Below are 23,439 nucleotides of genomic sequence, written 5' to 3' on the forward strand. Positions count from 1 at the left end.
GTACATTGTGCAGGTGAGTTTAGAGTGTCTAAAAGAGTCCTGTCTCAGTCACTTATGGATGATGTGAGAGGGAGCATGAGTTCGTGTGTCAGGGCCCTGATGGTTTGGGGATAGAAGCGCCTCTTGAGTCTCTGCCCTTGCCCGGATGATGCAGAACCTTCTACCGGATTGCAGAAGTTGGAACAGTTTGTTGCCAGGATGGGACGGGTCCTTCAGTATCTGCGCTGCTCTAGTCCGGCATCTCTTGGTGTAGGTGTCTTGAAGCGGGGGGAGAGCAATCCTGCAGCAGCGTTCTGCTGTACGGATCGCTCTCTGGAGAGCTTTTTGGTCCTTAACACAGCTGTTCCCAAACCAGGATGAGATGTTCTGTGTGAGGTTGCTCTCCACAGCGCCTGTATAGAAAATGCTGAGGATCTCTGGAGACCCTCTGAACTTCCTCAATTGTCGTAGGTGGTTCAGGCGCTGCCTAGCCTTTTTGGTCTGGACCTGAATGTGGGCAGCCCATGTCAGGTCTGAGGAGATGTGGAATACTTGAAGGACTGCACCCTCTCCACTGGAGCTCCATTGATGATAATGGGCTTGTAGTCTCTGTGCTGACTACTTCTGAAGTCCACCAGCAGCTCCTTGGTCTTGCCAACATTCAGCTGGAGATGGTTGTCCTGGCACCATGATGCCAGATTCTTCACTTCATCCATGTAGGCCGCCTCATCGTTGTTGGAGATGGCACCCAACACCACTGTGTCGTCAGCAAACTTTACAATTAGTGTTGGAGCCGTGGGTGGCCACACAATCTGAAGTGTAGAGGGAGTAGAGCAGTGGCGAGAGGACACATCCCTGTGGTGCTCCTGTGTTGATGGTGATGCTGTTAGACGCATCTACCCACCCTCGCCAGCTGAGTTCTGCCAGTGAGGAAGTCCAACACCCGTGCCCAGGTCTGGGCATCTCTGCTCAGATCGCTGCCCTGTTAACCAAACGCAGATAAATGGCAGAAAGTGGATGCACACTTGGATATAGCATCAAACAGCTGTTCTAACAAAAGTGCTGAGTATAAATTTCTACAGAACAGATTAGCAGTATTGCTTCTGTAGAAAACTTGGCTTTCACTTGTTTTCATTTCGTCTGTATCAAAGGAAAATGTTTGGTATAAACTGGCTTAAATTATTTCAGTGTTAAAAAGAGGTTTAATAAAACCCTCCAGCTGTGGGTGCTACACTCCTACGTTTCTTCCATTAATTACCTGATAGTCTGTTCGTTGCCTATCAGTCGATGCTCTCCACTTTAATCCATGCTGTGATTAGGATTCAGTAAAAAACAAAACAAGATGTCAGTCATCTGCACATTTTTAATTGGGTTTGTTTTTTACTTCCAAGAGCTTTCGTGGCTGATAGTTTTAATATGGTGCTCATGAATACAAACATAATTATCTAGTGATGTTTTTCTTTTCACTCATCTTTGAGTGAACAGCTATCACAAATTGGCTGAACTCAAACTTGGGTATTTTAGTTATTCTGCACTGATGAATGGATTTTAAATGGTTCACTGAATATTCACAAATGTTTAGTGTCTAAAGAGTAGCCCATGTCAGAACATGTGTAACACATGTTTGTGTCCTTGGCAGCTGTTCGCACCTGTGGGTCGGATCAGTTCAAATGTGACGATGGAAACTGCATCCTGGGCAGCAGACAGTGTAATGGCCTCAGAGACTGTGCAGACGGATCAGACGAGGCAAACTGTAGAAACAGTAAGTGTTGCGTGTTGGTGTGAATGTTCACAAACTTATCACCTGAGTGCATTATCAGGATGTGGGGTTTTGTTTTTTTTTTTTTTTTTTTTTTTTGGGCGGGAATTCTTCTACAACATGCAAGTTTGCATTTCTACATCTTAAGGCTCACCTGAGGTACCAACAGTGTTTAATTTTAAAGCTGCTCTGGGCACGCAAATGTTGACATTTTTCAGGGTTTTTGTAACGGTCAACCTCAGGTGGTGCTCCTTGTTTCTTCAAAGGAAAGCTGTCACTCTCCAGATTTGTGGCAGTTTCATTTTTGTGTCCTAATCTAGAAGATGTATATTCGGTGAAAAAAACAAACACCCAATTATCTTTTGCTGATTTTGCTCCAGTGTAGTTTTAGAAACTTATGTGATTACATTTGTTATGTAATATTTACTCTGACAGATGGAAAAATTAATGAATATTAAGCAACTTCAGCTTTTTAAAGCGCTGAATGCTTATTTTAAACAAGTCTAGTTTTAAACCATGAGGTTGGTGCATATAATCCCTGTGAGACGTGTGTGTGTGTGTGTGTGTATGTCTGAGAGCAGATGTCCTGTAAAATGGGTCAGGCACACACCTTTGGCTTAGCGTTTAGAAGCTCCGCCCACATGTGCTTTTCCAGGCTTTGTAGGGGCAGATAATGAGAAGAAAGTTGGCTTAAAGGGGAGGAGCTAAGTTTCACACAGGATAGACTGAGGGCCTACAACAAGCCCTGAAGCAGTTTAAGTAAAACCTTCCATAGTTGTATTTGCCTCCTTTTGCCTTTAGAACTGCCTTTAATATTGTATGGATTTTAGGTTTTACTGAGATTTTGTTCCATGTTAACATGATGGCATCAAACAGTTGAAGTCTTTATTTCACCACATCCCAAAGGTGCTCTTCTGGTTTGAGGTCTGGTGATGCTAGAAGCCATCTGAGTTCACTGTACTCAAACAGTGTCACAAATTTTCATGTTCAAAAACCAGTTTGAGCTTTGACATGGTGCATTGTCCTGTTGGAAGCAGCCATCTGATGAGTTCATTGTAGACATAAAGGGATGGAGTAGCGATACACACGCAGCCTGTGATGTTTAAGCCACGCTCAGTTGGTACTAAGGAGCCCAGAGTGTGCCCATCCCCTACATCATCGCACAACCACAACTAGCCTGAACTCCCTGCTTTCATGTTTTAATTCTGACCCTAACATCCAAATGTTGAATGAGCTTATTCTTCTTCCTCCTACTCCTTCCTCCTCCCTGCAGTGACTCAGTGTAATGGTCCAGAGAAGTTCAAGTGTCGCAGCGGGGAGTGCATAGAGATGAGCAAAGTGTGCAACAAGGTCAGAGACTGTCCCGACTGGAGCGATGAACCGATCAAGGAATGCAGTAAGTGTTCTTATTTTTTAAATTAAAAAATGTAACTGAATTCATCCATGACTGATTTTAAGTCTGGATCATGCCCCTCTTAGGTCAGACTTGCTCCTTTGCTCTCTCTTCTCCCCCCCCCCGAACAGCATGAACATCTCAGTGGGGTCTGGGCAGCAGTGACTTTTAGTGGTCAAGGCATCAAGGTCCTGAAGTTTTCCCATCAGAGTGACACACCACATGACCAAAATAAAAATGTTTGCATTTTCTCCTCGTTTTCAGATTTCCCTGATAATCTGCAAATCTAAACAATGCTGTTAATGTCAGGTGCAGTCATCCCAGAGTCTTGTATAATGTGAAAATGTCGCTGCTTGTAAACGTCTTCTGATATTTTCCCAGTTGAGACTTCCAAACGTCAGTGATGTAAAGTAGTCAAACGTCTAAACTGGAGTTTCCAGAAAGCTGATTTTGACATTGATGCTTCACTGCAATGAAAAGATGAAACCTGTTCAGGAGATGATTTGCTTTTCAGCGAGTTCAGATGTCTTTTCCCGCGGGCCTGAAAGTATCCGGGAGAGTTTATTTCAGGCAATGACATTCCTTCCTCTGTGCTACACATGGATTTATGCTGATAATATGTGGATTTTTTTTTTTTTTACGTAAATCAGTCCATGAATCTTTCATGCGTCCTACAGTTCAGGTCTAAATAATTCTCTTTCATGGATCAAACAACTCAACCAAAAGTGACTATCAGGCTTTCCACAGTCAGAATACTAAATGTATGAATTCAGCTGCAGCTCAAATAGATTAAAAGATCTGCAAATAATATAAAAAGAAATCTACAATCACTCATGAAGAAACCTTGACAAATTTGCATGACAATTCATGACTATTTATGTAAGAATGTTACAGATTGTTGTACAGAAGTAGTGTATATTGTCAAAATGCATATTGGGTAGGGGTGCAACGATATTCGTATCGATATTGAACCGTTCGATACAGTGCTTTCGGTTCGGTACGCATATGTATCGAACAATACAACATTTGTAATTTATTTTATCAATTTTCCTTCTGACGATGCTGTCTGTGTTGAGCGCTCAGTGAATCTGTGTTCGACTACTCCGCCTAGGCTGCACTGTCGAGCGCAGATCCACTGAGCGCTCAACACAGACAGCATAGTCAGAAGGAAGAGCGCAGGGCAAGCTAGCGAGACAGAAGTTAAGCTCTCCTTGCAACATTCAGATCTGGCGTTTGGAATTATTTTGGTTTTCATGTGACGTATGACCCTGAAGGTAAGCGAGTCATGGACTAAAGTAAAACAGTATGTTGGATGTGCCATGCAATGCTCAATTACATTGGTGTGAACTAGTGTGTTAGCGCAGTTAGCTCGTTAACGTGTTTGCCGTCTAGCCCCATGCACGGAGCGATCGGCGGTAGCTCGTTAACGGAGATTTGCCGTGTTGTGGCGTTAAGGTAATTTCAACGAGATTAACCTGAAAGCACTAGTGGGAACACAACGAATATGACTGCACATTTACGCCGACATCATCCTAGTGCAAAGACAAGTGGAAGCAGACACAAAAAAGCAAGCATGCTACTAACTTTAGCCGAGTCATTTAGACAGCTGTTAGCACATGATTCTCCTTATGCTGCTGAGAATATAGCCCAGAAGAAGCGGATAGTATAGCTTTTATTTTGGAAAGAGCCATTTCTCTGTAATAAACTCTCTTTTCCAAAGATGAGTGATTCCTCAATCAGATACAGGGCTTGCAATATCGCTAGCCCGACGTCCTGGAGCTAGCGATTTTTTCAGTCGGGCTATTGTAGGAAAAATATGTCAATGCTTTTGCATTCTTTCAGAAATGTAGCTGGGTAATTATGTCATTGGCATCGGTGAGCCACTGTCAATATGTGACATATTGAAGTCGCGTTTGAATTTGCGTTTGTTTTTTTGCTTTCACTTTGCGATCGTGCGAACTGTGTATAGAGAGCGACAGCACTGATCTGTGAGTGATGATAATTTGTGCACCAATTCCTCTGACATCGTCTTATTAATCGTTAACTTACTATGCAAACATGACAAGTGAAATCTCCCGCAGCAAGCTTAAACATGTGAGAGGTTGATCGCGCAGAGAATCGCTGAGCTTATGTGAGTGAGCGTGTAAAAGCATTTCAGTTCTGCTGAGCCAAATAAGACAGGTCAGGGTGAAGAAGTGACAGCCAAAGAAAAGCTTACCACAAAACGGAGAAGTTATGACAAATCAGACTATAAGGCAAAAAGAAAGTGCAGCTTTATGGTTTCATGGACAAAAGAATTTCTGTGGCTGCAATATGATGAGCTAAATAACCAGGGCTGCACATAAGTGGTCCGCAGGTGCGCATTCGCTGTCAAAATAAAAAACACGCACAAGGGTTAGGGTTAAATTTAAAAACTGTACTTTTGAGTTAAAATATATATTTATAATTTTAATACATGACAAATTAAAAATGCATGAACATTTTTTTTGTATCGAACCGTGACACCAAAGTATCGAACCGAACCGTGAATTTTGTGTATCGTTGCACCCCTAATATTGGGGTACATAAAACTTATTCTTGGTGGACAAACAAGTGTTCAGAGTGCTGAAATGAAAAGCAATGGTGACATCCTAACCCCCCCACCCCCAGAAATGAATAACAGCTGTAGCTTGAGCACGTGAAAGGATGTTCGCCTGTGGCTCATTAAGCCTTACACCTTAATAAATCACACTATGTTCTTAATGATGGTGAATTTCAGCCATCTCTGTACTGACGCTCTCTGCCCACAGACAAACTAAAGCACCGTGATCTGAAGTTTACGCCAGCTTCTAAGCTGATGCCATGCTGAGGGATTTTCTTCAGTTTGTCATGCATTTGGTTCATTTTTCTCCTATTTCAGCTTCGGGAGGTTTTTAGATAGATTTGCTCTGACCACCCAGAACATGCACATGTGCTTACTGTTGTGATTGCAGGGTTCTGGGAGATCAGTCCCTCCCTGCTGTTGGGTTTATTCTCGTAATAATTACAGTTGTGCATTTTAGGATTTCAACAAGCGCACTAATTACAAACATGGTCTTTGTGCTGTAAGTACAGCCTTTGACTTTGTGCTGATGTAAATGATGGTCAGCCAAGTGCATGTTAAAGGAGGTTAATCCTGACAAGGATAGCAGTTGTTGGTTCTTGTTGCTGCCTGTTTCATACACATGCTTGATGTATAAAGAACAAGATGAGGACAACTTCAGAAAGCCAGATTCCTTTAATACAACAGGATGAAATTGCAGTTTTGTTTTAAAGCAGATTTAAAAGAAATTAGGCCACACCTGTTTACCCAGCTTTCATTATGGCACTGATGCTCCAAAGAACACAACACTGGTTCGTGCCTTTTAGTTAACACTACATAAAAAGGCAAATAAGTGTCTTAACAAACATTGCTCTAAAAATGAGTAAAAAGCAGTTTGTGTCCAAAGAACCTTTAAAAGACATTTAAAAGCTTTGAGAATAACTAGTGTTTCTCCTTGAAGAAAAATATTAAAAATTGGGAATGGCTGAACAGTCGCTCGTCATCACTCTGGTTTTCCAGTTGGTTGCTCATCTTCTGGCTACCTTACACAGTACATTGCTTCACATCCACACAGGTTACTGATGAACTACTGATGCACGTTTTTAGCCTTTTTGGTTTTAAATGTTATTTTAAAACCAAAAAGGGGTGGCTGTAGCTCAGGTGGCAGAGCAGGTCAGCCACTAATCAGAAGGTCGGTGGTTCGATCCCAGGCTGCCCCCTGGCTGCATGCCAAATATCCTTGGGCAAGATACTAACCCCATGTTTGCCTACTGGTGGTGGTCAGAGGGCCCGGTGGCGCCAGTGTCCGGCAGCCTCGCCTCTGTCAGTGCGCCCCAGGGCAGCTGTGGCTACAATGTAGCTTGCCATCGCCAGTGTGTGAGTGTGTGTGAATGGGTGAATGACTGAATGTAGTGTGAAGCGCTTTGGGGTCCTTAGGGACTAGAAAAGCGCTATACAAATGCAGGCCATTTACCATTTTTCTTGAAAGTTATGGGGCTTTTCCATATTGTGTTCCACCCTCTGAGTCTACTAACAAATGTCAATTCATGATATTCAAACCTCTTGTGGTTTGAAGATCTCTTTCAGTGAATACAATCCTCGCTTAGCTTCGACTCAGACTTCTCCCAAACCACCTTATCGTAACCTTTTAGATCTAATTGGACGTACAACTACAGAGCTGTTTCCTGTGTTCCAGATTTTAACGAGTGTCTCCTGAACAACGGTGGCTGCTCGCACATCTGTAAAGACATGGTGATTGGCTACGAGTGCGACTGCACGCCTGGGCTCCAGCTTATAGACCACAAGACCTGCGGAGGTATGCGCTCTCTGCATTACACAGCTTGGTGAAAAATGCTAAAAGATAAAATTTTAAATCAGTTTTGACAACACTGCAGTATTTAGTGTTGGGAAACTATTACTCAACACAGGATGAATGCATTTTTCTAAAAGGGTTCAAAAGTGTGAGACTGTCTGAATGTACACAAGTATAGGCATCCATCCAAAAACCAAACAACTTTAATACACTGAATTCAATCTAAAACCTTAAGACTTAAGGAAAATTTAATTATGCTTGCCCTCAAATATCTAATCACATGGGTCAGATGGGCTGGTGGTGTTGTGCACTTCTGCCCTCTAAAGGGTTTGGCGTGTAATGTGATTGGGCGTGTCGTAATCTGTTTTCCTAAAAGCAGAAATCCTCTTGGTTACATTTAGGAGGCACTGATCCGTCACAGTTCTGTTATTGAGCCAATCTTGGCCTCAAACCCTGCTTTGGATATTTGGTAAACGTGTATAATCCCATCTGTATGAACCCCACTGGTTCCACAGAGGCGTTTAATCTACTGCAGGATGTAGAATGATCACTAAACTCTGGAAAACGTTTGATAAATTTACATCTAATTCTGATGAGAGCAGCTTGTCGAGTGTTCTGGCAAAACATCAGCGGCAATTAAAGCAAGTTTTAATTTGCATTTTGTGTATTCGAGGCTCAAATCACTTTACAATCTCATGCAGTAGGAATCCCAGGAACATCCTATTTTTGAAAAGAAAGATAAATTTTCATCAATACACACGGACTATACAGCTGTTGAGCCCCCATAGAAAGATTTGATTATTCAAACTGAGGCATTTAGCAGATTTGATAGATGAAACATGCCGCATACAGCTGTTCTTTCTTCACACACGCCTCATGATTCGCCTTTCTGCTCCTCTTCTGCAGATATCGATGAGTGCATGAATCCCGGCATTTGCAGTCAGATCTGCATCAACCTGAAGGGAGGGTACAAGTGTGAATGCCACAACGGCTATCAGATGGATCCGACCACCGGCGTCTGCAAGGCTGTTGGTGAGTTAGCAGCTGGGTGAACTTATTAAAAAAATTTCACCTCAACATTTTGATCATATTTTTGTCTATATTGTTGGCTCTGCCACTGTCTGGGTCCCGATCTCTGGATAATACGGTGTTTTGCATCCCTCGAGCTAAACAAAAAATTTGGTGTCTCGTAAGTATTGTGGAAATGGGTCTCGTCTCCTGATAAGTAGTAATAGTCTGAGCTGACCCCTCAGATCCTGCAGGAATAGTCCTGAGCAATGCAAACTTGGGCTCTTTTGAAAGATTATGGTGAAATATCATCTTCATGGCAGAAAAGACATTTCAGGATATATTCATGTACTGGGGGGGCAGCGGAGTCACTTTGATGCTCACATGTGTAACTGTTCATAAATGGAGACGTCTGTCCAGCACAGACCCAAAAACTTGGATTTGTCCATCGTGATCCAAAATTGAGCCTCACTTACTCCTACTTTTTACAAACGGCTGCATCCAGTGTGTCTGAGCTGCAGTGGCTTTAGATGACACTGAACCCTTACAGATTGCTGATGTGACTGAACTGGCAGCTTCATGTCTGATCAGGGTTATGACCTTTGGTGTGCGTATGATTTGCTGCCAGACAGAAAAACATCTAGTGATTCACACTCAGTGTCTGAAGACCCTGTGTGGGAGAAAATTGTAGGCGTTGCATTTGGTTTGTCATCGCTTATAACCAGCAGCTTTGAGGTTTTAGTTGACTAACTGCTTCAGATACATCGAGGTAAGAGTGCTGAAAACACACCTACATATATTTTTGTTCTTTGGGGGGGGAGTTCACTCAGATTCTCCAGCTCCTTTATTGCCAACAGTTCTTTTAGGCTGCAAACTATATTACTAAGTGATAGAGTTCAACCACTATACTGTGGGCTCTCACTCAAAGCGCAGCAAGTTCACGCCATTGACTCAAAATGGTCCATAATTTGTGGATGCAAAGTGATGATAGTGCCTTTGTATGTCAAATCAGTATTAAACATTTAGGCTTGTTCGCTGCTAAAAAAAACACTTGTTTTAATGTCAGGAGGGATGTTTACAGCATATGAAAGTCCACAAGTTGAAATGGTCTGTTTCTCTTTTCTGAAAGGCTTTCAGAGTGGAAGGCAGCGTTTTAACACAGGGCTGTTGTTGGATTGCATTAGTATTAAATGGATGAAGCTAATTAACTGTAAGCACTGTGGTTTTAATGCAGCTTTCAGCTATGGAAAAAATCCAGCAGAATGACAATTCTGTGGAATAATGGGGAAAATGATGGGTTGGCACTAGAGCTGGGTGGTGAATTGATTTTTAAGGTGTATATTTTCAAAGCAGGCTTAGGATCACAACAATACCACGGCTGAACATTTTCATTTGCAAGTCATTTTTTTTCGGGCCGGGGGGGCTAGAAGGAGTTATGTACAACCTGAGATGTACTACTGTGTATTTGACAACACAGGGTCTGGTCTTATCTGGCTGCAGGTGTCATCCATTGTAGATCTTATGTGTTTCTACAGTAAAAAAAAAAATCTTAATTGTTCAGCTTGTTGACAAAGATGATGCCTGTTCCCTTCCCTTCCACTACTTTACTGATGAATAGAAAACAATGGGTGAAAACAAGCTCTCCTCACTTTAAGCACACAATAATATCAATTCTTAAAATACTTTTAAGATCTGTGACCAATAATTTGTCCTAAAAAATAAATGGAAGGCATAAAACACTTTGGAAAGATTGTCGTCATTCAATAACCCCTTTCCTGTCCTCAGGTAAGGAGCCCTGCCTGATCTTCACCAACCGCCGTGATATCCGTCGTCTGGGCCTGGAGAGGAAGGAGTACACTCAGATTGTGGAGCAGCAGAGAAACGCAGTGGCTCTGGATGCAGACTTTGACCAGCAGACCATTTTCTGGGCTGACCTGGGCCAGAAGGCGATCTACAGGTAGAGTAGTAGGTGATTAGAGGGAATGATGCAGGCAAACAGGCAGTAGAGTATTGTTGTAGGACTATGGGAGGCATTGACAGTGCAGCACAATGTAGTTGTAACTTCACAGAGTAAATGGATTTTATTTGTAAGGTAAACTTAAATTTTTTCCTCTGGTCTGTTAAAGCAGTAAGTTTTTTTTTTTTGTTTTTTTTGTTTTTTTTCTTCTCCTCGTGGCCGTGTTGCAATTCAGCTGCTTGATATTTTCATCAAAAAAAAATCTAAATGTGTAGAATGAAAGGTTCTATTTTACTGGGCTGCCTGCAATAGTTTTGAATTTTATGTGATATAGAGGTCTCGGACTGAAAGGATAATATACTGGGAGTCCTAGCAGCATTTGAAAAACTGTATAAATTCTCTACGTATCTGTCCAATGCTGAACTCTTCTCCACTCAGCACTCTTCTGGACAAGCGTGTAGACATTGGCACCCATAAGAAAGTCATTGACAACGTACAGACTCCAGTGGGAATCGCTGTGGACTGGATCTACAAGAACTTGTACTGGTCTGATCTCTCAACCAAAACCATCTCTGTGGCCAGTTTCAATGGTACCAAGCAGAAAGTTCTGTTCAACAGGGGCCTCAAAGAACCGGCCGATATTGCTGTGGATCCGCTGTCTGGGTAAGTGGTGTTGGATGAAACCCTTCTGATCTCCCGCTGATGGTCCGCTTTTACTCATGATTGTGTCGGTCTTACAGGTTTCTGTACTGGTCTGACTGGGGAGAGCCAGCCAAGATAGAGAAATCTGGTATGAACGGAGTGGACAGACAGGTTCTGGTGGCGACAGACATCCAGTGGCCTAATGGAATCACACTGGGTAGGAACAAACCAACAAGTCACTGCATGTTTTTCTTTAAGTCTGGGGGGGTCTACAGGTCATTTTAAAAATCTTAAATTCAGTCTGGATTGGTCTTAAATTTTAGTGATGTCACTGCGAGAATTTCAGCACAAGCACTTAAAGCTGCCTGTGATTTTAATACTTTGACTATAAATCACTTGGTATTTGAATAGTTCACTCTTTAACCTCCTAGGACCTGGCGTCCACATATGTGGACATCACATTTTAGGTTATTTAGACCAAAATACTGAATTTTGCTCTACGAGGGCCTGATCCATTTACGAGGACATTATACTGCTACTGTTCTATCAAAATTTTAAACAAATATCCTCATATTTGGCTCTTTTCTTAAAAAATAAAAAATAAAAAAATAATCTGGTAAATCTTTGGTTTTACATTCATCGGGCCCCAATATGACCAAATATCAAAGAGAAATTAAAAATGCATGTCGTGGAAGAGTTCAGGTCTTAGGAGGTAAATGAGAAAGAAGAAGAAAATGAGTTGCAGAGAATCTTTGAAGAGGACGCTGCTCGAGCCTGGCTTGCTGTTGTTTGAGTCTATTGTGTGATCTGTCAGTCTTTGATGTTTGCCGTCTGATGGAACAGTGTGTGGGACTTAACATGCAATTTGAATGAACTTTGGCTTGACTTTGGCCTCTTTTTCAATCAATTTTGTAAGCTAAATTCTGAGTAACCAATTGTGCAGTCTCTAAGAAGAGGGTTTTTTTTTTTTTTTTTTTTTTTTTTGTTGTTGTTGTGAAGTGATGGCTATGTTGCTGTAGCAGCTGTACATGCTTGTAGGTTGTTAGTCAGGCTTTCTGGTGAAATACTGTTTCAAATATGTGCCTGTACAAACCAGTTTGAGTCAAACATGTTCATTTTATACATAGTTTCCAAAAATGTCATAACTCCTAGGTTAATGTGTTTTTAAAAAGTTCTCATTCATCTGATTGTTTTGTTACATTGTTTCTAGTAAAATGGTGTAATCTCAGTATTTACTTACAATAACTACAAGGTGCTGGAAAGCTTAAATACCTTACAGGAAATGCTTGAAGTGTTTTTTTTTAAATTGACTTGGACAGTGACCTTTCACAGAAAGAAATGGGTAAACAAACTGCAGTGTGGCTTTCTTTTGTGACGTTTGCACCATTAAGACTAAAAGTCAGTTGATTCATCCTGTTAAAGAATCATCAGTACAACAATTTAATCTCTTTCATCTCATTCCACTTTTCTGTCTGCTTTCCACATTTTCCACATTGTTCTCCCTTCTTTAGTCTTCCCATTTAATTTCTGCTTTATTTTTTTATTTTTTGTACCCCAGATCTGATCAAAGGCAGGTTGTACTGGGTCGACTCAAAGCTGCACATGCTCTGTAGCGTCGACCTAAACGGGGACAACAGGAATAAAGTGCTCCAGTCTTCAGAGTACCTCGCTCACCCCTTTGCTCTCACCGTTTTTGAGGTACTGCATTTGTCTTTTCTCTAAGCCAGTCTGGGTCAGTTTATGTTGACAGCTGGAAGATGAATGTGTTTTTTGCTTTCTCTGAACTGTCTGACCTGTATGTTGGGCATCAGAGCACTTTACATCACATATCTGAGGATAATAAACAAAACGTTTTAAAAATGTAGTTCTGATCCAGGAAATTGGTTTCATGACACAATCAGTTATTGCACACTGCATTTAAGAAATCTGTCTGGGAAAATTTGCCACAGACCTCATCGCCTGTGTACACGAGTTTATTTGCATGTTTTTAAGTGTGTCTTTGGTGCCAGTGGCCTTGTCCCTTGATGGCGTTTCATCTACCAAAACAAACTGGTCCTAGTTTTAAGAAGTAAAATTACAAAAATCAAACACAGGAAAGGAAAAGCTGCTCCCAGCTTCAAACCATGTACAAGTATGATAGAGTTTTGTTGCACCAAATCCTTTAATCAACCCAGTCGCCCTCAATGTATTGTACATGATCTGCCGATGACCCACACAGCCACTATATGCAGACTAATGGAAAATGAACCACAATTTTTTTTTAAAATCAGTTTCTTGCATATTTTATAGAACTAATGTGCAGGTACAGTGTTGACATGTTTTAGTATCCACCAAAACACTTGATGTTTGTTTAACAACATGCAAAACAACTAGAAGATATTACCTTTCAAATCGAGTGTTCTGTGTACATTTTTACTTCCAGTTCTTGAATAAAGACTTTCCCATGTGTGTTTGTGTGTGGGGTTTTCAGGTATTCTGTATAAAGGTATAGATGTGAACCTAGCCCTACATAGGTTACTGATATTACAATTAGAGCTGGGTAACCTTCCTAAAAGTGCAAAACTTTTGCAACCATAAATGACATAAGACACCACTCTGAGGGTCTCTCACCTGGTCCCCTCTTGCCAGCACATGATTGAGGTGTTGATTAGTGGTCCGCTGTGCAGCTTTCCAAGTGCACAAGTCCTCTGCTGTTGCCTGTGTGAGATTTGCTTTGAGGTCAAAAACACATGCTTGTCTAGGCTCCACATCAAAGTTAATTAATTGTAAGATTATGGTGTTTGCCATAATTGCATCACTATCCTAACAGAATTGGTGGTTTCCAAAGCTGGGTTCCTCATTGCATTCAGACCACGTCTTCCACATCTAACCTTTGGAAGCACAGTCATTTACATGTAGCACTCTGGCTGTCTAATCGACCTACACCCAGTTGTGCCATCTGTCTGAGTGAGAACATGTTAACACATTTATTCACACAATGGCATGAGGTCTAAAACGATCATCAGATTTCTCCTAACAGCACAGTTTAGAAAAATCCATCCATTTAATATCATCAGAAACATTTATGTTGAAGCAAAATTCAAGCTTTTCAAGCTTTTCCATAAAGCTCTTCAGGGGTTAAATCGCATTCAGTCATTATGAAAAGTCCTCGTCCTTATTTTGAATTTTAATATATTAACACATGAATGGGCTTAACATAAGCATCAAAAGCCATGTGGCAGCTTCATCAGAATATTTAGATGCAACTTTGCGTGCAGTGCAGGAACACCACACATGATCTGAGCAGATGTGACTCGTATTACTGTGGATTCATTAATTTCTTACAATTGATGAGGGGCTACTCAGTTTACATTATTGTAGAATTAACTCTTATTTTATATTGGTATAAAATGATATCACAACAAATGACATGTAATTGTTTCTAAGATGTAGAAATGTTGGTATGTTATGCCACTGAAATTGTTTCTGATAATTTAATGGGTCATATTAAATGTGGTGTTGGAGGACTTTACTCAAGTTATGATTTACTTTTTAAGAAGTCATGTATTGCTTCCTGAAGGGAATACATTTCTTGTGCTACTTAGTGCTTTAGTGCTAACTGTTAGAAAATTGCAGAATAAAGCCAAAGTTTTCATCAGTCTACAAATCTGCCCAAATCTTAATGATTTTTCTTGTAATGACACAAAGCTGACAGCAAAGTCTGTGATGGCACTTAAGCACTTGTGTGATGACAGTGATTTATGGAAGTTTTGTATTGCTGTGATGTTTATGAGTAGACTTCTTCAGCGTTAAAGTTTTTGTGTTTTTTGTTTATTCTTCTGCCCTTCGTCCAGGATCGAGTCTTCTGGACTGATGGGGAAAAGGAAGCAATCTACGGTGCAAACAAGTTCACAGGCTCTGACGTGGTTACGCTGGCCAGCAACCTGAACGACCCCCAGGACATCATAGTGTACCATGAGCTCATTCAGCTGTCAGGTAAGAAAGGAGGGAGCTGAAACTAGCAGAGGAGGAACTGATGGATATTAATACTTAAGCTTGGAAATCTTTACTCCTGCAGGCTCGGTGACATCACAGGAACCGGAGTATCAGAGCTGATGTCACTTCTGAGTTAATGAAAGCTAATGAGGGGAAAGTAATCAGAAATTACTGTAATTACACATGATCAAGGTACAAGGAGTGATAGTGATAATTATAATTTTAAGCTGTGATCATGTCGCCATAATTGACACGAGTTTTAATAGCTAATGATGCAACCAAGTTGAGAATCATGTAAAGGGTTGAACAGAGGAGGCTAGTACGTCGAGCCCCAATCTTTAATTTATCCTCACATGTTTGTGAAGCCTTACAGTCACATGTTGTGCTCTGATTGGATTATAAAGGGAAACGTAAGCCAGTCGATCCTCTTAAAGTTCTCATAAGAAAGGTAAAGATCCATGACCATTGAGCTCTGTCAATGGGCTATACCTGTATCAATGAGATCACCAGTGGGTCCTACACAGTAATGCTAAATGGGCCTAATAAAGTGGCCAGTCATTGTATAGAAACTCAGCAGTATTTGTTTCCATGATGTACAGTATACTTATGTATGCGATGCATACCACCACTTTACAGCTTCTAAGTGTACAGTATTAGTTTCTTGATATTTTGTGGTTAATCTGTAATATTTAAACTTTATTTAAACACTTAGTCTATCAAAATGTGTCCTCTTGGTTTATAACGATCATGTGTGCAAAGATCCATAGGATGAAAATGTCAACGATCACACTATGGATGAGACTTAAACCCTAATTTTGTTCCATCAACCTGTGGATATACTTCATAGTAGAAGAGGCTGTTAAAGCTCCTTTCACTGTGGATTTAATGTACCCATGTGACACTTGTTAACTGAAATGGTTTGATTAGCTTTTATTTGCCCCTCAGATCAGTCTGATCAGAGCTGCTAACCTTTGTGTGCAGGTACTAACTGGTGCTCAGAGAAAGGTGAAAATGGAGGCTGCAGCTACATGTGCCTGCCTGCACCACAGATCAACAAACACTCCCCCAAATATACCTGCGTGTGTCCTGAGGGCCAGGAGCTGACTGCTGACGGCTTGCGCTGCAGACCTGGTGAGTCACGGCACCCTCGCGGGATTGATTTGTGTTTTGCCACTTCATCTGTGTGTTTACACCTGAACCCCAGAGCAAATCTCACCAAAGCTGCAAACTTGAATGCTACAACATAAATTTTGACATGTTTATATAATTGAAACAAATACTAATGATTCATTTGTGAGCATTTGAAGTACGAGCAGTATTCAGATATATCTGAAATGTGCCAGCAGCAGTTGTTTATAAAGTCTGATGGTACAAGTCATGATCTGCGTACAAGCTTGTACCGTTAAAATGGTCCAGCGCTTGTAAAGATGCTATACAGTTTTGTTTTGGTGACATGAACTCCATCCAGCTCTTTAATGATCTCTCCTCATGTTTGGACAAGCATTTTCACACATACTGTAATTATTATCTATCCCATGCAAAGGCGATGTTCTGTTCTCTGCATTAGTTTTCTCGTGTTAGCAACTGTCATTAATTTGTATACACAACAGAATTTAGTTGCAGCCACCATTTATAAACAGGGAGTCAAGACTCTGGAGACGGTACCACAGGCCTGGCAAAAACCAGACAGGGTGGATCTTTGCTAGTGAAAACAATGCTGCTGCTGTTGCACAAACATTAGCTACACACTTGGTGAGCTAATGACATTGACTTGTCATTAATGTTAAACGCAACACTGCATGCTTATGAGTGATGGCTTGAGATGGTGCATGCAGAATTTGGGCAGTGTTCAGCCTCTAGATTGAATTTCTTTTTTTTTTAACTATTTTCCTCATAGTCTGGTCAGATGGTCTTGTTCAATAAAAGCCGCATGGCCAACCACATGACATACTGTGTGGATTAGTGGAACAGCAGAGCGGTCTGTGGTTCTCACATTACTGCTTTCTTCCCCCCCCCCCCCCCACTTGCAGCATGATTTAAAAAGTAATGTAGGGTCGTCAAGAACATAAGTGAATGCTTGGCTACTTCCTGAACTTGTAGCTCTTATGTTAAAGCATCTTAAAAATAAATGGTAACCACTCCCGGTGCTTTGGTTCTGTGGGCTGCCGGGCTTGAAATATGCTGATGGAAACCCTGGACTGCATGATCTTAAAAAATGCAAATGTGGTGTTAATCTAAACAAAATGAAATATTTTATTAGAATATTTTATTAGTTGTAACATGGAAGGAGAACATGGAGGGAAAAGTGAATCTTCAGATTTACATGACGAGAAACAAAATTATTCAGCGGCAGGAACAACCCATCAGAGGTAGAGTGGTTTCTTGATGAATTGTGACAAAATTGTGCACACTCCTGTCAGTTCTCATTTCAGTCACTATTGTGAATCTCCAGCAAAGTGGCTTTAGAAGCTCTGCTGTTTTTGTAGTTTGGACATTTGATGCCCTAAAACACAATACAGTTAGTAAGACATTAATACTGCATAAAAGTATTAGGAAAAATGGAAAGCAGGGAGGTGCCAAACCTCAGCGGTTCTGAGAATGGGTACACCACCTCATTGTGTTCACACATCCACCTGGCTTTTTTTTTTTTGTTTGTTTTTTTTTGTTAAGCCAATTGTTTCCCTTCCTTTCTGCTTCATACCCCCTGCTGCTCATTTCAAATGTGACTCTATTAAAGAAAAGGTAAAAAGGATCTTAGGTTTCACAGGTTAGCCACCAAAACACCGAAACAGCTGGAAGACGGAATGAATTCAGTCTAATTCTACAGTTTTCCAAGCATGTTTCCATGGTGTGTGCTCCCACTGTGTGTCTTGGTTTCTATCTGTATCCATGCCAGCCAAAACCCCAGCTGTCTGTTTGTATTAGTAGTCTGACAGCTGAACAGTAGCTGAGTCACTCGGTGTTGTGATCCAGTTTTTCAGCACCTTTTTGGCAAGTCTCAACATCGTCCTCCTTCACATCTCAGCTGCAGCTTCGTCTCCTCCTGCGTTGGGAAGTGTTTCATCCTGACAGCTGAATTGTGTTGGATCCTGACGTTGATCCCTCTTACACTCCATTGTTGCGTTTTGCTGCTGAAAGTAACCCCCAGCTCTTGTTTTTGTTTTTTGTTTTTTGTTTTTTTCCCCCCTGGGGGTTTTTCCCCACCCTGTGCAGTCTTCATTTCTCTGCACTGAGTGGAGCGTGACTGTTAGTGCTGTAGCTGAATGGACACAACACCAACCATGAGATTGTTAAAGGTTTTCATTTCATTTTTAAATCATGAGAGCAAGTCTGTGGCTGACCTGCTGTGGAAAGATCTGCCACAAGATTTTGGAAGCTGATTGCAGGGATTTGGTCTGGTTCCGAGACAGTGCTTCAGTTGATCCCTCCAGATCTCTGACCTCAACCCTTTGGGACAATGATTTAATTGATACTATTGCCGTCATCAGTCCTTGTTCTGTATTGACCAAGTTATTGAATCCTGATTTATTTCTGTTATCGTAAAAAGGCATGAACAGGTCTTTACAAATGCAGTGCAGCTGTCTTGTCTCTGATTCTGAATGCAGAATCTAAAAATGGAATTTGTATGAAAAGGCCTTGCATGTGATTGAGTTGTCACACAAACCTGCCAGCCCTGATGGATGAATGAAGCTTTTTCTTAATTCAACATCCTGAGTTAAGGCTCCGTGCATACCAGGCATACTACAGCCCACATCACTCTGGGCCTGGCTCGTAACACCGGCAGCATTATGTAACACTGGGTCAAAAAGGCCAAACACAAACTCTTACCATAGTGTAATTATAATTCAAGACATTTACCACTGCTGAGCCTAATGGGTCCAAATTATGAAAATGGCCCCAGGCTGAAATTTTGTTTTTGTTTCTGATGAAGAATAAAACTAAAACCTTAATTTCATGAGAGATGAAGTTGGCTACTAATTTCAATCTACAATCCCCAAGCAGGGACAGATATTATTAAATAACTTAGAAAATGCAACTACATACCCAAAACGAAAGCTGGAACCAAAGAAACATAAATTATGAAGAAGCCCTAAAAACAAGTACACAAACTGTACTGTGTGTAACACCCTCCTTTCAGTATTAACCAGACTGTCATAGTTGAACTATGCTTACAGATTGATGGGATGACTGGTTTAAAAAAAAAAAAAAAAACAAAAAAAAATGCTGGATTGGCTTAATCTTGACATGAATAATGGAAAAGGCTGATTGTGCCCGTTTCATGAAAGACTTGCACAGTATTGTGAAATGAACATCCTTAGGAAATAAACTTGTACTCTGAACTTTTGAAGCTTGATCATGAAGGATTTCACCGGTTCCATTATTCCTCTTCAGTGACTGGAGGCCTCTTATTCACATTAACTCAAAGAAACAGTCTTTTGATTGTTTTGGCACCGGGACCAAATATTCTCCAGTTCAGTTTAACTGCTGGTTCCCCTTTTGTAGACATCTAGTTAAACCACATAAGACACATCCTTTGCTTGAGAACTTCTGTAGACTTCAGTAAATATTGACCGTAACTATTGCAGAACTGGAGTTTAGTTTGACATTATTGAGAAGATGAGGGGGTTGGTTTTGGAGCAGAAGCATTACATGTGGCCGTGCAATAAACATCTCCTACTCTTTCATTTTTATTGGTCTGTTGAATTGCATACTTGTGCAACACAACAGCTTTACTTACTAGTAATTAAAGCATTGAACATTTTCCCTGAAAGCAATCTTTTAATCTAATCATTTCACCAGTGTTGGGTAAGTTACTTTAAAAAAGTAATTGATTACTAATTACCTAGTCAATATTGTATTTAAAATGCATATCTAATTACTGTGTCAGAAAAGTAACTTATTACTAAATAAGTAATTTAACTAAATACTACTTAAAATCCCTATAAACCTTGAGTGGACAAACAATAGAAATTAAACTCTTTAAATAATTTTTATTTTTTTTTTTTTTTAAAAGACGGAGACTCTACAGTACGCAGCGGTAGCATCTCTTCCACAACGTAGCCTGCAATCATTTTTTTTAAGCTCGCCTTCAGACGCTTTCTGTGCTGCTGAAGTAAAATCTAGTTTTGCCTGCTTAGCAGGAGTTGCCGCGGTGTTATCCATGGATGATGAACAAGGATCAAGTGTTCGTCTATGCTCTCGTGTCAGGCGCTTCAGTAGATTACTCGTGCTATTAACAACGGCCGACAGTTGTTGTTGGTGGTTGTTTTGTTTTTTGAGGGGGAGGTGGTCTCCCCAGGACATAGCTTACATATTACTGTAATGTTCTTGTCTGCTTGTTTCAGAAAAGTGAAGAGTATGTCCATTTCATAAAACAGCCACTCGCTTCAGCCGAGTCCGACATCTTCTGCTTTAGAATACGACTATGCAGCAAACTGGCGCGAAATGACGTGCAGCTGCACTACAGCAATGTTAAAGCGGCAGAGTTTACTTTTACCTTTAGAAGATAAATTATTGAAATTAAATAATGATATTCAGCGAGTTTAATTATTTTACAATGTAACGCAAGTACATTGTAAGTAACTGTAATTAAAATACCTACAAATGAACAGTAATTAGTTACTACTTTTTCAGTGGAGAAGTGATTTAATTACAGTAACACGTTACTTAGTAATGCATTACACCCAACACTGCACTTCACTGAAGTGTGCTTTGTGCTCTGGATGAGACTGTTGGTGATTTTTGGCTGCAGAGAAAGCTTACACTGTGGCATACTGATAAAATGAAGGCAAACACTCCTGTTCCTTTCTTTTACTGAGGCTCATGCTTTAAGATGCACAGCATGGTGCTGAGATGGATCTAACAAGCCTGTATATGGAACCTACATGTAATATATTTGCAGGCAGCTACCATTTAACGATTATATGGGAGCCTAATCACTTCACAGCATTCTTCAGTAACTCTGACTTTAGTTATGGACCTGCATGTATTCCATATTCTGAAATATTATAGGGAAAGCAGGTTCAGGAACGGGTCCTTGGAGAACTCCACACTCCCACTGTTTGATACCTTTTCAGATGTTTCCAGTAGCACTACTGTAGTTTAACCTTGTCTCTGTACTTTGACAATAGAGCTGACATGGCTTTAATGTGACTGCAAATTTTGCAAAAAATAAGTTTCAAGTGAAGTTTTCAGTGTTTGTCTAGAGCAAGACTACATCTGCTTTAGGGCTGCCACGATTAGTAGACTAGTCACGATTACGTCGACTATTTAAAATCGTCGTTTGTGGCAGCCCTAATCTGCTTGCATCGGCATTCAAATTTCCATCAACTTTGTAAGATTTATTCTAACTTCGAAAGCCAGGAGTTTGGACACCAGAAATGGCCAAGTACCAGTGTGCTTGTTACTGTTAGATGTGAGAATTGTAAGAATTGAAGTAGTGCACTAAAAAAAAAAATCAAACTGCAGCCCTTCTCTCCTCCTGCCTCCTTTTTTATTTGCCAGGGAAAGGTTGCCTAGAAACACTGTCCTCTTCCCTTAGTAGTTTCTGTCTTGAAGTCCAGCTCCTTTCTTTGCTCCCACAGATTATCCTTTTCATAGTGAAGCACTGTCAGATAGGAACCTGACAGCCGAATTCAGCACACAAACTCTCTCCTAATTGGACTCGAGCTGTAGACCAAGACACTGGTGTACACAAAGTACTGGAACATCTCCGTGACAACTCTCTGCACTCCTGTCCTCCAGTGTGAAAGTCTCTCTAGTTAGCCTGTTCGGCTTTCTTTAAGAGTCTTCTCCACTTCCCTCCTTATTTGTGAGTTCTGGGAGTTTTGACAGGTTTTACAGCTTTTCTTTCTTAGTGTACGATATCTGGTGGTTTTTAAAGTTTCATTTTCCTCAGATCTATTTTTTTTACACTCTTTTTTTTTTTTTTTTTTTTTTTTTTTTTTTTTTTTTTTTAAATATATAGGTGAAGTTTTATCAGTCCCTTGGCCTCATGCACAGCAGGTCAGCTCTGTAATGGTCTAAAGGTTAAAGGCGGGAGCTTGTGAAAGGGAAACTCGCTGGTTCAGTCAAATAAAACTGTTCTCAACAGTTTCCAGCTGATTTTAAATTTGCTTGAGTGGGCACTCAAGCAAATTTAAAATTCCTCACTGACCTCAGCATAATCCTTGCAGCACGTTCCAGACTTTTCAAACTTGATCCATTCAGCTGCCTCTCCAGAGAGGCTCAGGCCTCCTCCAGCTGTACAGTCTTGGAGTGCAGCTGGTGATTTAAAGATGTGCTGCAAGCTGGAGGGGCACTATAACCTGAGCTTGCAGCAGATGGAGAATTGGCTCATGTGTCACTGTGCTGAGCAGAGCAAGGACTAAATTTGTCAAATGCAGTCAAAGATGGTGCCTAGAGACCTGAGCAGCAGATTGTATTGTTCTGTTTTGTTGCAAAATATTTGCCGAGGAGTGTCCAAAACTTTAACTGAAGGAATGTCTTTCTGTAGGTGTGCATGCCTGCATCTACAACCAGAAGATCAAAGTAGGCCCATAGTTCTCAGTGTGGTCCACAGTGGTGACCCTTTAGAACACTTTATGAAGCCCCCAGTGCAAAAAGCATCCACAATAGGTCCTTTCTCTTCAGATTCTCTGTTCAGTTTCTCTTTAACTTATAAGATGAATTCTAGATGGTCAGCTAGAATGAAAAGAGGAAAGTGCAGGTGAATTTTTAAGCGTTTTAACTTTAATTCAACTCGGAGCCTTTTGTTTCGCTCATTTGATTTTAAAAATTGAAGTGTGGGGCATGAGCTCTATTTCAGCTTTTGGTGGGTCATTCAGAAAAAGCTTCAACCACAGCTGTAATAGTGTCAGGGTGGTAGAACATGGAGTTATCACTGCTGCAGTTAGAAAGTTTTAGTCCAGCCTCCGACATTGCTGAGCATGCAGATTGATGCTGCTGGGGTTGCAGAGGGGCATGTAACAGTGTTTTCTGCATGATGGTGGTGGTGGGTAATACTGTGGTTATGAAGATTCCCAGTTGGCATTTGGGTCATTAAAGCTTTGATGCCATGAACTGTGCACCAATAAATTCCTGGTGCTCTGCAGCAGACTTTACAGCCTGGGTTCTTTGCAGATATACAAGGCCTTCGTGTAGTGAGCATCCCTGCAGCCTGAGTCACCATCTCATAGACTGTTGGGGAACCTCGAGCTGTCTCCAGACTAATAACTGAAAGTACCACCCTGACTGGCGGGATGTGAAAGTGTATACTTGTCTTTATCTCCTTGGCATCTGTGTTTGCAGCTATGAGATTGATTCTGTACAGACCTGTTTGTGTATAGTGTTTTTTTTTTGAGGTCTTTATATG

The 23,439-nt window shown here is 40.9% G+C and overlaps 1 protein-coding gene across 1 annotated transcript in view; it reads left to right on the plus strand.

Annotated features, from left to right (window-relative positions):
* vldlr (very low density lipoprotein receptor) overlaps window positions 1-23,439 on the plus strand; it is a 71,150-nt gene that overhangs the window by 39,655 nt on the left and 8,056 nt on the right. Inside the window, exons 7-16 of the mRNA XM_040000155.1 lie at window positions 1,619-1,741; window positions 3,012-3,134; window positions 7,388-7,507; window positions 8,411-8,536; window positions 10,298-10,469; window positions 10,908-11,132; window positions 11,210-11,328; window positions 12,670-12,809; window positions 14,945-15,086; window positions 16,068-16,217. Coding sequence (XP_039856089.1) covers window positions 1,619-1,741; window positions 3,012-3,134; window positions 7,388-7,507; window positions 8,411-8,536; window positions 10,298-10,469; window positions 10,908-11,132; window positions 11,210-11,328; window positions 12,670-12,809; window positions 14,945-15,086; window positions 16,068-16,217 — 1,440 coding nt within the window. The remainder of the gene's footprint in view (window positions 1-1,618; window positions 1,742-3,011; window positions 3,135-7,387; window positions 7,508-8,410; window positions 8,537-10,297; window positions 10,470-10,907; window positions 11,133-11,209; window positions 11,329-12,669; window positions 12,810-14,944; window positions 15,087-16,067; window positions 16,218-23,439) is intronic.

This window comes from Simochromis diagramma, unplaced genomic scaffold (genome assembly GCF_900408965.1).
Source record: "Simochromis diagramma unplaced genomic scaffold, fSimDia1.1 OVJJ01000596.1, whole genome shotgun sequence".
Taxonomy (NCBI): domain Eukaryota; kingdom Metazoa; phylum Chordata; class Actinopteri; order Cichliformes; family Cichlidae; genus Simochromis; species Simochromis diagramma.